This window comes from Lygodium microphyllum, chromosome 5 (assembly GCF_053477565.2).
Source record: "Lygodium microphyllum isolate KBCC chromosome 5, Lygodium_microphyllum_v1.1.10, whole genome shotgun sequence".
In the NCBI taxonomy this organism is placed as follows: Eukaryota; Viridiplantae; Streptophyta; class Polypodiopsida; order Schizaeales; family Lygodiaceae; genus Lygodium; species Lygodium microphyllum.
This window is the reverse complement of record NC_141139.1, coordinates 154970314-154987472: the sequence shown is the minus strand read 5'-3', so window position 1 is coordinate 154987472 and position 17159 is coordinate 154970314. Positions and strand designations below refer to the sequence as shown.

The 17159-nt window shown below is 39.2% G+C and overlaps 1 protein-coding gene across 2 annotated transcripts in view; it reads right to left on the bottom strand.

Moving 5' to 3' along the window:
• Nucleotides 1-8658: 8658 nt before the first annotated feature.
• Nucleotides 8659-17159, bottom strand: part of LOC148036562 (uncharacterized) — a 36475-nt gene continuing 27974 nt past the window's right edge. For both annotated transcript variants that reach the window (XM_087678546.1, XM_087678547.1), the window contains 4 exons: nucleotides 10549-10680; nucleotides 9597-10358; nucleotides 9238-9340; nucleotides 8659-9090 (listed from right to left, as the gene is read on the bottom strand). In XM_087678546.1, coding sequence (XP_087534672.1) covers nucleotides 9029-9090; nucleotides 9238-9340; nucleotides 9597-10358; nucleotides 10549-10680 — 1059 coding nt within the window. In that variant the 3' untranslated portion in view covers nucleotides 8659-9028. The remainder of the gene's footprint in view (nucleotides 9091-9237; nucleotides 9341-9596; nucleotides 10359-10548; nucleotides 10681-17159) is intronic.

Below are 17159 nucleotides of genomic sequence, written 5' to 3'. Positions count from 1 at the left end.
GCAATGAATTTGGTCTTTTTTTAAAGTAAATATTTTGAAAAGTTTATGGATGCTCTTATTGCATAAAATCACCCAAGTGGTTTAAAGACTTCAATGAATTTGATCTTTTTTAAAGGAAATCCTTGAAAGGTTTCCAAAAATTGTCATGTGTATTCAAGGACTAATTTAAACACCCCTACTGTCATGCATTATTTGTATATTTGAGTTTTTGTGTATATGCATATTGTCTTGTTACTTGTGGGACATGTGGATTGCATGTGTTGTGTATTTGACATATATATGTCATGATACCCCCGTCTTGTGATAAGTTTATGTAGGGCCGAAAGGTGCTTGCCAAATAGGCACTTAGCCATGAATTCGGCAAGTGTGTCTTTTGGTGGGCATGTCATAATTGACTTGGTGCTATGTCATGAACTCAACATAGAGGTGTCATTTTAGTTGTGACGCCCTCCCTTCTCCCTTAGATATGGATGGGCACTTAGTCGTGAATTCGGGTAAATAGTGCATTGGCTTACATATGGATGAATAAGTGATGGGCATTTGGTCGTATATTCAACTACTCAATGTCGTGACATGCTAGTTATTTAGTATTATTTGATGGAATGGGCATTCAGGTTGTATATTCAGCCATAAAATGTCCTCACATGTGTATGTGGCAATGTTTTTGCGTTTTTTATATTGTTGAACTATGACTTAATGTAGTTTATGTAACACTTTCAATGTCTAAATGGTATCATGCAATTGCATAGTTTAATCAAGGTTTACATGCAATACTAGTATAACTTAAGATTGATGTTACATAATTATGCTTTTAATCAAAGATCACATGTCACACTGATTTACTTGAATCAATCATACGTGGCAATTACATTTTTTATTGAAGATCTAATGCAAACTATGTTACATTTTCAATGTTTTTCATATAATGCAATCATATATTTCTTTTTCGAGGTTATAAGAAATTATTTGTATACATGTGTGTTTTTTAATTGTGATTATGAGTTTTGTCAAGTTTTTTCATGCCTTTATATGCAAGTGCAAGGTTCAAGCCTTCATTATCATGCTTATATACTTGCCTTTTTTTACAGAGGACAATTTGTGATTTACGATGGCCCTCAACATTGCCAAAGCACTCTGTATTTGCTTGATAGAGGCCATATCATCTTGCACAGAACATCAAATATCCCTTGTTAATAGTACGATGTTGCTTTTGTCATATTTTGCAATCGAGCATGTGCAGCCATGCATACAATGTTGCAATAATAAGGGCTTTCACACTTAGTCATTGATGTGCTCTGGGATTCAGAGAAAAATTTGCATCTTTGTCGCACACTTCTCAAAAATGCACCCAAGATGTTATAAGATCTTAAAGAGTTAGCACCAACATCTACATCAAGGAGAAGCTAGCCTTATGGAACACGAAGTGGAGAGAGGAGGTGGCACGCTCAAAGAGGGTGAAGGACTTTTTTGGTGCAATTTCTTTGCCAAAGCGACTTAATACCACCATAGGTGCAAGTCCTAGTTTCAGTCCCACCATGAAATGAGGTGACTTGTCAGGGGTAGGAACTATATCAAGTTTGGTGTGATTTTTGAGTTCCCTTTGGGTTACAATCTTCCCCTTCTTCAATTTCAAGTGTGATGCATTGCCTTTACTTTTGAGTCCCCCTTGGCTCAATAAGACCAAACTACATCAATTCCAAGTGGAGCGTGGGATGCAAAAGGTTAATGCATCAATTGTGTGATGCATTGCCTTTACTTTTGAGTCCCCCTTGGGTTACAATCTTCCCCTTCTTCAATGGTGGTACACTAAATGATATATTGATGCCAGGTCCTTTTCTAGAATGTAAATACAAAAGAATAATCGAGCATCTGCACAAGCCATCAATGGGATTCATACCTGGTCCTGACATGGTGCCCAATGTAGAGGAGATGGCCAGATTTGTGGGTGTCATCAAAAATATGTTGAACATTATTCATGCATTGCTAGATGGGATGAAGGCCGTGCATAGTGCCAGTGTCATCCATTCTGATTTGCATACTAACAATATGGTACTAGACTTTACTAGAGATAACACCCCTAAGACCGGTATCATAGATTAGGGTCTAATGCTTATTTATGGTATGACAAGACCAGCCCTAAACTAGCAATGTGGGGGGGTTAGATGATCCCATGCACATTATAGATGAGCATAGACAGAAAGGAGCATTGGAAAGGAAAAGAAGGCCATGGACTGCACCCAAGATCTACGACACTCCGTGCCAGTCTACATATGGTAAGGAGTCAGATGTGTGTGCAATTGGTTGGCTCATCGTCTGCCTCGTTGAGTTTCGGTGCTTAGTCCAATGCTTGTGGTTACATAGGGAGCTAAGAGATGCTCCAGATAAAGACATCATGCATCTAATAGAAATCAAGGCAAGGGACTGCATGTTGGCATATGATAGGGCCATGCGAGTGTCATTTGCAAATCTTGATGACTTTTTGAGGACAAAGTGTGGCACTGATCCTGTAAAGGCACAAAGGCTGCTCATTGAGCTTGGCCTTATCCTAGCTCACCCTTTCTAAATAATTCACATCTTACAATAACATCTAATCTAGTTTTGTTAGTCTCTATGACTCGTGAATCCAAAGATGCCTCAAAAGGGATGACAATTTTTGTGAAACTCTATGGAATAGACTTGTGATTTGTAATATGGAATACATCCTATAATTTGTAATATATAATACCATCTTTTGAGCATGATACTCCATTCCCATGCCATCATGTAGAATGTAAATGCTCCACATGCTCGAGTAATATCCACAATGATTATTATAATTCAATTTATAAAGATAATATCTCAGTCCACCTTGTACTGGTGACCTCGTCTACAATGAACGTGAGGAAGAAATGAGGCATTCCCTATACGTTGACCATTTTGATAAGGTCCTTCAAGTTACACCAAGTGCCAAGATGGGGATCCTAGTATTGAGGTGGGAACACTGTATCGGAGGATGTGCTTGATGACCTCTTCATTGGAACTGTGCTTATTTGTGCACCTATAGTTGTCGATATCCCTTTGTAGGCAAGTCATTCTTATGTTATTCGCGATCAAGACAACCTGTTTTAGCTAGTATAGAATCAAAATGTAAGGCTTGTGTAATGTGTACACAGAGAACAAGGTTGGAAGCCTGCATCTTGATGTATTTGCTAAGGTAGATGTGCCATCATAGGCACCATGGCCAAGTGGAAATAAGAATGGAAACATTGCATTTTCCAAGGTGATATCTAGGCAGGGTGAGGTTCTTGCAAGCAGGCCATCTGTCCTGAATGTCATTGTTCTTTCAACGATATGGTTATTATTTCATAATATGATGCATGCGAACTCGTGTTGATCGGCTCTTGGAAGGCCTGTCAGGTCGGCTCAACTACATTTTCAGGCAAACGATAACATCTTTCATTCTCATGATCTTCTATAGGGTAGGTGCGGCTGGATAATTGGGTTGTGTGCATGGAGCATGTTCTCATTGACTATGCTAACTCCATCCTGAGTATCAATGATTTCTTTCTTGGTAGTGTCCCCAAGGGCTTCTACTAGAAGCTCGCGTGACACTCTACCCCTTCCCAGAAGATGTTAACCCCCAAGGCTCCTAGGGTAGGTGTGGATGGATAATTGGATTGTGGATCATGGGTTAATGGTGTAGACTTTGTGCTGTCCATTCAACTTTTCAATGCTTTCCATATGGTAGAGCTTCCTTTCATTAAGATTCTAAGTGGAATTGAAACATCCATGGATGTGAGGGTTAAGATTACACTAGGCTCTATTTCATGATAGTAAAATCTGCATTGTCTCACATCATTTAGAATTCTCTTCTTTGGCTCATGCATTTGGTGCCTTAAATAGAGCAGATGGAGTTCCCAAGGTTTAGGAGTTCAGTAGTAAAAGACTTACGTGAAGAGTTAGAGAAGCTAGAAAGATTGATGGTTTCCAAAAAAAACCTCAAAATTATGGTTCTTTCACTGCTATTACCACCCATTCCTTGACCATATCAATCGTGGCCAAGTATTGCTTATGGTTAGGATATTCTTCACCTTTGCTATAGAAGCCTTCTCTACTTGAGATACTGGCATTCCACTCTCTGCAATTGATACAGGAGCTCCGTGCCTTGTTGAGTAGTCAAGCCTTTGCTTTTCAACTTGAATTCAGTGCACTTTCATCTTTTCTTATTATTCTTCTTGCCTATTATTGATCCATTTGTTGTGGTCAGTCCCTCAATGGCTATTTCATCTTTCCTACTTTACAATCTAGTAATAACATGGACTAGAATGGGAAAAATATCTTCACCCTTGATCATTTATAGTGAAAAGACTCAAGGGCATCATGTGTGTGATTGCCTTGCTACTACTGGCTTTTCATCTCAAAAAATTATGATATGTGTGTGATTCTATATTTAGGGAACCATTGGTTTGCTTCATTTTCTTTAGGCTATTCCTATCTCTGATGGATATTTCATCTTTCCTACTTTACAATCTAGTAATAACATGGACTAGAATGGGAAAAATATCTTCACCCTTGATCATTTATAGTGAAAAGACTCAAGGGCATCATGTGTGTGATTGCCTTGCTACTACTGGCTTTTCATCTCAAAAAATTATGATATGTGTGTGATTCTGTATTTAGGGAACCATTGGTTTGCTTCATTTTCTTTAGGCTATTCCTATCTCTGTGGACAATGCAATGACATGTATCCTAGTTTTTTGCAATTCCAACAAGGTATTGTTTCCCTAGGCTAGATCATTCATTGTCCTCTTCCATGTTTTGACATCGTAATGAGCACATGCCTATAATAAATTAGGATAGGGTGACCCTCTTTGTCATAGCAAATAAAGGGGTAAGTGTGCTCCTTGTCCTTGACCAATTCCTCAACATAATGGACAAAGACATCACTTGGGGGATGAGTAATGATTGGGCATGGTGGTCTAGGAATACCTAAGGGTTTAATCTCGTTTCTTAGAATTAATTATCTTTTCTCTTGGGGAGCTAGCAAGGCTAAAGGTGGTGCCACTTATAGCTACTATGGGTAATTGATACCTTGATTGTATTGTGGGTACCCAAAATTAGGGTTGGGTTCTTGAAGTCTTCATGGAGCTCTACAATAGGTAGCTTTTTGCCAAAAGCATCTAGTTTGTGCAAATGTGTGCTGGCCTCAAGCACTTCAAAGGGAGGTGATCTCCGTTGCAATGTGAGTGCATCGCTTATTTTGATGGCAAGTTTGGGATAGCTTTAGAATCTCTACCATTTTCAAGACATCTAGGTGTTTTTTTCACATTAGTCGTGTATAATTCACTACAGCCTTGCCGCACCTTAGTTGAAGGTCTTGATGGTTACATGTGGCTTTCTTGTCTCTGCTTCTCTCTTAGTGTCAATCATAAATGTGGATTGCTTCATCAAGCATGTCATTGGTGTTAGAGTGATTTAGGCCTAATAGTGTGATTGAGGCCTAAGTTTCTTGCCATGGTTTTGTAAATCTTTTCATGGTAAATTCCCTTCATGAATGGTTTGGTCATAGCCTTGGCGATGGGTCTTTCAACAACTAGTATGCATTTAAAAAGGCTTCATAATTTGGAGACATAGTCTTACATGCTCTCCTCCTCCTGCTACTCAATGTTATCAAGTAGATGATGTGGTTGTCACTGTAACTGGCCTTTGCAAAGTGCTTGATAAAGAGATCCTTGAGTAGGATAAATGAGGATTTCTTGATGGCATCCAACCTAATGAACCAAGTTCATCCCTTCTCTCCAAGTCACAATTTGAATGCTTGTGATTTTTTAGCGTTATCCATAAGGTTATTCACCTCTCGAGCTTGCTCAAATTGTTCAACAAAGTTGTAAGGTTCATCCCGTACTCGATACGTATCTAGCTATTTTGCTTACCAACAAGATTTTAGCTTGGACTTTACTTCTCAACATATTTTCCATCCATGTTAGGAGATATTGAGTAGTATGCATGCCTACTTATAACATATTAATGTGGTCAAACGTACATCGCTATGCACTAGATCCAATAAAAAATCTCATGAGGATCCAACCGTATTCTTTAAATATTATCCACTTCCACTTGTATGGTTGCAAGTTTTTGTTTACTGTCATTGTTGATGTCCAACAACTAGTTGAGGGTGTTGGTTCCTTATCCTTGAAGTTCCATAAGTTTCTATCCCATAGCTTCAAGGGTCATGGTCGAGATGTCAAAGTCTGTTGCATGTTGGAAGCCGTAAACAATGGCATGAAAGTCGGCCCATGCTCCTCCTAGCATTTCAGCTCTTTCCATTGTACTTGATAAAATCCTTATGGTCTCTTGATTGGCTACCTATGGTGTAGTACATTGTAGACTACATTATATGTAGTACATTCTGCACTACATTGTGCATATATGCACTACGTGGTGTGTGGGATTAGGTCTAGGGTTAAAAGCTTTTAGTGTGGAGTGTGTTGCACAATGTGTATGCTAGGTGAGGGTGATTGGTGCAAATGGAAGTGGGTATGTGCACCTTGTGCCATGCAATGGGTACTATGCACTGGTGCACTAGTCCATGTACTAGTGCATTGTGTAGCGCATATTGGATACTAAGGTGATAAAATAGTGGAATGTAGGTTAATCAATGATGGTATTGTAAGCTAGATGCAATAACTAATGCAATGGTTTACCTATGTCCTATGTGCTATGAGAGCGTACAGTAGTGTATTGCAAGGTGTCATTTCTTCCTTCCTTGCTCCTCTTGGCTCCCCCTTGTTGCAAACATTCCAACAAGCGAGATAGATGTTTTAGGCTAATTCATGCATTAACCAATGTAATTAACATTTTGAGGTGGATAATGAGATAGAATTGAAACCCTTGATCTGTAGTCCAAAATTTAATTTCCAAGACATGTCAATAATTTGTGGTTTTCAAATTTCTACAAAATTTAGTCCTTGTACAAATTCAAGTTTGTTTACTACTACAAAACTACTAAGAAATTCCATAAATATATTCACGTTAGCCTCTCATAATCTAAAGAATCACTTAGCTATATAAATTAGGTGTGCTATCATAGTGTCTTGGAAATGATAGTGTAGGATTAATTTGGACAAAAAATGGAATTATGTGGTACAATAGTTGGCTAGTTGTATCTCCTACATAAGGAGGATGCTTGATAAGTATAAGGTTCAAGAATAGCTGAGTGAAGACTTTGCAAAATATGGAGAAAGTAATTATAATTTGAAGAGGCTAGTCATCTCATTATGATGTGAAAAAGTGAAAGCAAGATGCAAACCACCTCATGGTACTAGTAATAGTAAGAGAGATGTACATGCATTTTTATGGAATAGAGGGGTACATGATGTCTCTAATTTTGGCTAAACAAGATGATGACCAAGTGGACTGGTTGGCCTATAAGATGAAGATTTACAAACAAGGTATTTACAGTTGATTTTATTAACTATGCAAATTGATTTGGCAAGTTAATAAACACCACAAACTATAATACATGGTTGAATATGTTGATTGCCTACTAAAAACTAGCAATATTGACACTTAGAGGCTTTTAAGCATACATTAAGGTGGTGACATATTTTAACTTGTGGTTAGCTCTATTGATAGCATGTTGAAAGTAAGATGGGTTGTTCACCCTTCTTTATAGGTGGATTGTAAGAATGTTATAGCATAATGTCTAGTTGCATATTACATGTAAGTGCTAAATATGCTACAAAGATGGGTTGTTCACCCTTCTTTGTAGGTGGATTGTAAGAATGTTATAGCATAATGTCTAGATGCATATTACATGTAGGTGCTAAATATGCAAGTAGTATGATTGGACATGATTGAGTTAAGAAAATGAAAAAAACATAGCATGGAAGATATAGGAATATTGTAAAGTACAAGCACACCGGAAATCCATTATTGAAGGGTTTCAGGTGGACTTTGGGATCTACTGTTGGTTGCGAAATAGAAAAATTGGTAACATTTAATTCGTATGGTTCATTTGCAGCATCAAGAAAGAGATTGTGCAAAACATGTGCCTCCAGAGGGGCTCCAAAGCGTAATGATGAGGTTCTTGTGTGAACTTGGGGTTCATGCTCGTATGTTCATAAGGTGGCGAATTTGGATATCCAAGAGGAGAAGTTGGACAACTCATGTTAGAGTTTTAAAGAGAAGGTGAGTGAGGAGATCACACATCCTAGCCTGTCCTCACCCTAGCAAGCTTAATCACAAGGTAACCAACCATCAATTTAAGCATTATTGTTGCTCCATACCACAAAGAAACTTTTCAAAAGCTTTTTCAAAAAGGGGTAAAGAGCTTTTCAAGCATCTCCCAGTTCCTAAGCTGCATACGACTCTAGAGCTCTACCACATCACCTCTACATTTTTGTGAATTATTCCATAGTGAAGACATCATGCACAAGTAAGAATTTCTTAGTTTCAAGAATAACATCATGTTAACCCATTCTACAATTCACAATGGGGGAACATGATGTTATTCTTGAAACTAAGAATTCTGAAGTGTTCTGAAAAGAATTTCAACTTGAGAATGAAAAGGACTACGATTGGACTGCCTAGGATAAGTCTCAGATGGAGAATTTGACACTAATGAAGTACATCCATAAATATAGATAGATCATAATCTGACTTGATGCCATAGATGACTTTCAAAAGGTTCAAGGTTTTATTCGAGGCATGGACAATGAGTACAAGGCCATGGTGAAAGCTCAATATCCTAAAATGCTAGAAGAGGTCATTAGGAGTGCACTCATTTTTTATGATAGATAGGAAAACATGTTGAAGTTTTCACCTTGTTTAGCAAACATGAAATCCACACACCCAAGCACCCACAAGGGGGATTTGGGGTGTCTCCCCTCCAAATAATATAGCCATAATCAATGATCAAGTGCCATCCTCTTGAGCAAAGTGAGGATTATGTGTCAGCTGAGAGCAAAGAGGAGGTTTCAATTTTGTAGCAACCCATCACTCTACACAACTATTGTGCTTATGATGACTTGTTTTGTATGCTTCCGAATTAGGTTCCCCGGGATCCAACTATGGAGTTCAGCCAGTATTGTAAAATGTCAAAACATCCACCTGCCAAAAGTCCGTCAATTTCCAATTTTTAAAGCTGTTATAGCAGGCAGCACATTTCAAGAGCCCGACACCATGCACAATAAAAAAATGGGTCACAATCACATGTTTGTATCCCTTCACAAGCTCAAATTATGGTTCGGTGCTTACAGTCAAATCTTGAGGCTTGGAGAATGCTTCTATTTGCTTGCTCACTGAAAGCAGTATTCAAAGCCTCGCCAGATGTGAATGAGGCCTCCAACAACTGCAGAGCCTGTGTGCACACATCATAGATATTGCGGGACTACATTGCACAAATCGAATTTTCCGCAAGTTCTGATAAAATGCTAGATTTTGAACATAGGGGGTTTCCTACAACTGCAGTTTTTGCCAGAGTTGATATTGAAAACATCATACTTCAGTGAAAAGTGTATAAATCTTGGAAGTCATGTTTGTCTCTGATAACACACTATTTACAGTTAACTTCACAGAGAGTTGTATCATCCTCACTTCATGAGTTTGCATCATACCTCATTGACAGTCATCGACACCTCTAAGCTGTGAATGTTTCCACTTGTAGAGATCCTGTGCTTGTTTAGCAATGCAATGTAGTTGATAGAAGAGGCAGGCAGTATGTTAAGATCATCAGTAACAATGAAAGAAAGATCATTTTTCACATATCCTCGAAAGCCTTCTGGCGGCTGGAAGGCCCACTTGTTGGCACTGCCACCAAGAACAATAGGTATTTCTCTATTTGTAAACTCTCCACAAGAGGTACACTTGGCACGTGCATATGAAACACAGGCACACTGATTCCAGTTTTTGTTACACTTGTAGACATGCCTTCCCATTGCCGGCAGCACTCTGTTGCTAATCACCGCAAGTTCATGAATCATATTGTCCATGCAAGAAGGACATTCATCATTAGACAAAAAGGAAACACCATGCATCAGGTTACATGTGTACACCACAGATGCAGCTCCTCTAAGCAGTGAAATAAGGATGTTCGGACTGCACATTGTCTTGTGAAAAGTAGGATTCGTAATGTCCTCCCTAGATACAAGAAAAGTATCTTTCCTAAGCTTGTAAAGACTCTCATACACATTGCTTATACTCCCCACCTTGGGCACCATCAACATTTTCCCCTTTGATAACTTGTTCATCAACCATGCTATTGGGGTGTTCAGAAAGCCCTCCAGCACATCAAAAAATTCATTCCCCACTTCCATGTACACAATTTCTCGATTGTGTCTTTTTATCAAGAACTGAACAGGGGTGCTCCTATGATCCACCTACACAAAAATGACAGATGTACTGAAGGGCATTAGTTCTGATCATGCAAAAGCCAAAACAATTGTGTCCTTTACCTCACTCCTGTGCATTTTATGCCTTCTATGGAGTTGCATCTCCACATCCTCCATCTTTGTTTCATGAACTCTAATTCATAAAACACAAAATATCTAAAATTGGCAGTTCCCTCACCTGTTCTTCCTGTTTCCAACATAGCCTGGAGGCTAGAGATCCTGTTGCTCGACTGTAGCTTTTAACTCTCTCCCCAAAAACAATGTTGAGTGTTCTTTTAGATCTGAAGGAGCATTCTAGTAACATTAAAGTCTACAAATCAGAAACAAGTGCAAAGAGTTAGACAACCTGCTTTTGAAGAAAAGCTTTAATCATGTTTGCAAAGAGAAAGGTCGAAACAAACGGATGTTAAGCATGAAAAGGTTACTGTTTTTGCTTTTCAGTAAGGAACTGCCTCTATTTATGAACTAGCTTATGAACTAGCTTTTGGGTTGAAGGTAATCAGTCTACTAACACCAGCCATGCATGGCAGGAGGGACTAGAAAATCAGTAGGGTGGCGGTTCTGTAGAGAGAGCGCTCAAGAGCTCCCACATGCCTCCACAGCAGAGGTGTTCTTACACACTCCCATCTCTCCAAGGAATCCCCCCATGCTAAAATGACCCACTATATGCTTGATAAGATGATGGGTGCCTTGAGAGACATGTCTGTGCTCACTCTTGGCATCCACACATGTGCAAAAGAAGAAATGAGGCTATTGGCTGAACCTGAGTGAGGTCGAGATGCACAAACTACTCTTGAGACAAATCAGCAAGAGGGTACAGAAAATGCTTCAGAACTTAGAAGAGAGAACAGCCCAACCTGATCACAGCATGGCAAGTTTAAGCTCAATCCCATTATGATGTATCATTGTGCTGAATATGCTTCAAACCCCAATGTCTCCAGGATCAGGGATAAGATGAGCTGAGAGTAGTGTCAGAAACACCATAAACAGCTCCAAAGGGTGTGTCATACTCCAGACAGATCCTGAAACATAGTAGTAGCAGTCCACCAGGTTCTAATGATGGTGGCAGCAAAACACAGGTCCAGCAGGCTGGAAACACAGATCTGATGCTGGCGACGATGAAGTCAGCACTGCGAGCAGTATCAAGAGGCTACACAGCAGCTGGGCGGCCTGCTGATGCAGAAAATGCAGTTGAAGGCGATGAGAAAATGGCTGGATCAGGTTGACAGCAGTTGGGTAGCCTTGAACTCAGCAAAACACAGGTGGGTGAGGCAACAGATCAGATCACCAGGTTGTAGGGATGTTGCCAACTGAAAACACAATGACCAAGGGGCAGGAATTGGTCTCGGGGCAGCAGACGACTCTTGGCAGCAGTTGTGATGAGCCTCCACTAATGGTGATATCCTACAAGCTAGCAAAAACACACGTTGGTAGGTCGATTGGGTAGTCAGCCTCTAACAACCCCCAAGACAACACCACATGATAAAGACAAAGAATCTCCCCTCAACAAAACCCACAAGATAACACCATTGAAATCACTCACTCCTCACTAAGACTTCAACTCAACACTTAGCAGTTTAAACCTTCAAGCTCAGAATTTACCATTTTTAGAGAGAAACTGATGCAGAAACAACCATGGCTGAGACTTTGACAACACAAGCTTTCAAATTCACACAACTCCTACTTTTTAGGGATAGCAGCCCCATGCAAAAACTGCCCCACAAAGCGTGATTGCCTCAAGCAGTGCAAAATCAATTGTAGATCCTTTCTATTCTTCTTTTCTCAAAGCACACATAAATACAAACCAAAAACGCAAGTAACCAAAGCTTTATACGATGCCAATTCGGTTGCTACAAGCATTTCACTATTGTAGACATTCCATTATTGCAACAAAACAGCGCTTACACTAATATAGCAATGGATAATCATGATAACCTTCATGGGGAACCAAGTCGGTGGTGTAGATGCTGCTGAATTCACATGTTGCCTCATGGAACATAGAAATTGCCTCATAGAGCACTGCAGAAATACACTGCTGCTCTATACAACAAACACATCTTTTCTCCAAGAAGCACAAACTTGTAAACAGGAAGACACTTTCTTTGATTTCAGATTATCATTTCAGCATAACAACAGATACATCTCAGCATACCTTGCATTGATGAAGAGTTACAAAGCTTTGAACATTATGAGCTCTAATTTATCATTTTCTTGGCAACAAATCCTTCTGAATTTCCACTAACTCGAGTTAGTGCATTCAACACCTGCCCATAATGCATATTCTCTACCACATACCTAGTTTCAGATGTAGAGATCTTTTACTTCCATTCTTCTATCTTGAAGAGAAGCCTCATACAAACAACTAACATACATCACTCTTAACACGACGAAGAACAGCCCTCTGCTGTCTCTCACTCATATCCATACATCAGAACAGATCTACATACTATGTGCCCCACGCAACAGTAGAAGAAAACAAGACAAAAAGAAAGACTCTTATTACCATTATCTGAAAACTGAGAACTCGCATCAGCCAATTGGCTTCAACAGCCCGATCTTTAATATATTGCCATCATGCTCCATGACTCCAATAACTTCAACTGCATGGCTTCTTTCTTCTAAAAACTTGTTCTTCTTCTTTTTAGCATTAGATTTCTCCCTTCTCTTCAGACTGCAAGATTCTTCTCTCTCTCTCTCTCTCTCTCTCTCTCTCTCTCTCTCACCAATTGTCTTGTGTAGAACCCTTCTCCCTCTCTCTTCTTTAAAAAAAAAAACTTCTCACGTTTTTACTTTTCCCCCTATTTTACCAAGTTGCCCCCTACTTCCCCTCAATTACTAGATAACAAACATGCCTCCGCCACGTAAAACTCCACTCGGGGACTCAAATCAAAAGCGAAAACACGTTCCCTGTATGAGGATACCTCTTTCTGCATGAGACGCATGTCTCAAAACTGAAATATCACAACCACATGTCAAACATGCATGGTACCACTTGGGATTTCCACCTATCAACTCGGCTTCTGCTACGGATAGGTGTTAGAAAGACGAAAAATTTAATATTTACATGTGTTACCCCACTTGACCCCATGCAACATCATGTCCCCCGTCGCTCTTTTCCACCCACCATGATTAGCCACCGCCCAGTTTGGAACACAAAGTGTGAACAAACCTTTATTAAAGGCTTCGAAAACATCTGACAAAGACAAACTCCTTTTCCCGAAAATCTACCTCATAGAGCATTGCACAGAACAGCTCATCACTCTTGACCATATACTAACTGAAAAGGGGTGAATCTTGTACTTGTCTTCTGCATTGTTCTACAAGCCCACAAAGCTTGATGTAAATAATTGTCCCAATATTTAGGATGATCTTCCGTCATCTTAAAGTGAATCTTTTGTAACATTCCATTGAATGCTTCCACCAGCCCGTTGCACTGAGGGTAATAAGGAGTAGCAAATCTATGTTTCAAGTCTAGCTTCCCTGTTAATTCTCTCAATAGCTTATTTCTGAAGCCAAGACCTTAATCTGTCACTATTTCTAGTGATATTCCAAATTTGCAGCATATGTCCTCCATCAGAAAGTGAGTTACATCCTCTTTCTTGCAATTGCTTGTAGCCTTAGCTTCAAGCCATTTGGTCATATAATCAGCTGCAGTAAGGATGTAAGACTTTCTTGTTTTTGTACCAAGCAAAGGTCCAATAAAATCCAAACCCCACTTCTCAAACGGTCCATAGGCAACAATGGCTTTAGTAAGTCCTGGAATTAGTACTCTTTTTGCATATGACTGGCAAGCATGACAACTTTTACACCAATGAGCAACATCTATACTTAGACTAGGCCAAGTCCTGCTAGTAGAATTTTCCTTTTAGTAAGCTCAAAACCAAAATGACCACCACATGCTTCCTCATAACAAGAAGATAAGCAAGCAAGAATCTCAAAACTATCCAACACACTTCCCAATACATTATCAATCCCCTTCATGTACAACTGATCATTTATGAGCACATATGCCCTAGCCTTTCTAACAATGACATACTTTTTGTATTTATCAATCAATGATTTCAACTCCCCAGTTTTTAGAAACTCTTCAATCAAGTGAGGGCTTTCCCTACCCTCATATCTAGGATTATCCACCCTCACGGCAGCAACATACTAGGAAAGAGCATCTTCAGCCAATTCATGAGGTCTACGGTTGTTCTCCCTACCAATATGCCAAATTTCAAATTTTTGCAGCTGCCTCATGAGGCCTTTTATTTTTAACAACCAATCCTTCAAAATATCTTTATTGGCTTTCCAAACATTTTGAACCTGTCTGACCACCAACATAACATCTCCTTTTGCAACTATCTTCATGTATCCCCGCTGAATACACTGTTTCAGGCCAGCATGTAAACTCACATATTCAGCTTCATTGTTACTTTGTATCTCTTTACTTTCTTCACTTCCAGAAAAGACTTTTGGATTTTTAGCGTCCATAATGACAAAACCCAGTCCTCCCTTTTTTAGCACTCTTCTGTAACTGCCATCAAAAAACAAGGTAGCATCTTTATCCTTCATCTCCTCATGAATTTACGGACGCGGAATTAGTTTCCGTCTTATAGCAGCTACACTTTCAACATGTTCTTTATAAGTCAAAACATCACCTAAGCTAGCTCTTACAGCATCCTCCTTCGAACATGTAAATTCAAATTCTTGCAAAGCCAACAGCCACTTAGTAACTCTTGGAGCATTTTCAGCAGATCGCAAAACCTGTGGAAGCAACTAAGAACTAGTAAGTACTACAAATGGTTTTTGAAACAAGTATGATTTTCATCTTTTAACTGCATATTACAATCCCCATACCAATAATTCTTCTTCCATCCAAGCTTTTTCAATTGCTCCAATGGATCTGCTTATATAAAACAAAGGCCCCGTATAAGGCATCCCCTTTTCCTTCTACATTAAAATGGCTCCCACTACATTTTTCCCAGCACTGATGCTAATGAAGAAAGATTCATCCTAGTTTGGAGGCATAAGAACTGGCAAAGTACTTAACTTTTCTTTAATATGCAAGAATGCATCCTCTTCAACTTGCGTCCAAACTAAAGGATCCCTTTGAGTTGCTTTATGTAAAGGATATACATACTCAACCAGCATATAGAATGATCTTGATAGATACCTCAACTTTTGAACAAAGCTCATCAGTTCTTTTATAGTTTTTGGAAAATCCATAAGAAGTAAAGCCTCAACTTTACTAGACTCAGGTGAAATACCATTAGCAAACACTTCATGACCCAAGAGTACCACTCTAGTTCTTGCTATTTTACATTTATTAGGATTCAGCTGACCGCCATACTCATCAAGTCTGCTGGAAAAACTTCATTAAGTTTTTGAGAGTGTAATGCCCTTGAGTTGTACACGCGAAAGTCATCCATAAACACCCGTAAAGATTTCCCAATGAAAGGGGTAAATATCCAATTAACCCATCTAAAAAGCTAGCGTATGCATTCATTAAACCAAAGGGCATTACTCTAGAGCAGAAGCATCCCCATGGGGTGATGAACGTTGTTTTCTTCTAATCTTCTTCTGCTATTCTGATCTAAAAATATCTAGAGTATCCATCACATGCACTGTAAAATTCATGACCAGCCACTTGATCAAAGATCTCATCCTGAAATGGAAGAGGATAGTAGTTCCTCTTAGTCGCTGCATTAAGAGGCTTGAAATCAACACATACTCTTCACTTTCCATTCTTCTTTGGCTTGATTACAACAGGAGACACCCACTCTGCATCATCAAGAGGATAGATAAATCCCGCATCAACCAATTTCTGAATTTCAGCTTTAAGTACATTTTTCTGAATTGTACCAAGTCTTCTAAGTTTTTGAGCCACTGGTTTATACCCTTCTTTCAATTTGATATGGTGCACAATGCTGTTAGTACCCCTCAGTTGATGATCACTGATATTCTGTAGCAAACAATTTCAGGTATTTCTAAAAAATGGCTAAATATTTATCTCTTTCATCATTAGTCAAGTCCTTTCCTAGCATATTCATAAGCTTCTGCTGATCACATGTTTCCTGCATGAGATCTATACTTCCTGCAGCAATATTTACAACTTTTTCCTCTCTTTTTGGACCCTGGATTGACAACTTAAAGAGGTCAACATCCCTAGAGAGTAGGCTAGCTTCCCATTCTCTACCTTCCTCATCAAGGCTGGAATTTTTTGAATCACTACTTTCATCACCTCCAACATCACTTTCATGTTCATTTTGAATGAGACCCTATTTTCATGTCAAAGACCACCCTCTTATGAGCTGGCTTCTCTAGATAGAGTTCCAATTGACCTCTATATCAGTCTTGTCTGGACCTCTTACCAATCAACCAAGGTTGTCCCAAAATGAGAGGATATGCCCCCAATTTTGCAAGCATAACATGGAAATCCAAACATGCTCTTTGGCCTCCAATGTTGATTTCCAAGTTCTCAATGACTCCCAAACATTTTACTTTTGAGTTGTTTGTCATTTTAACCTTAAACAATGACTTCCCTGTCATTTTAAGGTGCATTTGCAGCATTGCTTCTTTAGTGATTACATAAACTTGCACACTACCATCAACATAAATTGGATCAATTTTCCTTCCGTGTATCCATGCGTTCATGACAGGTATAATGTCTTTCACATCTGATAGGTATACCACTCCAACATGCCCAATTTGAGTTTTTCCTTTCTTGATGCTAACCAACCCATAGATTTATCCCTTCTCTTCAGACTGCAAGATTCCTCTCTCTCTCTCTCTCTCTCTCTCTCT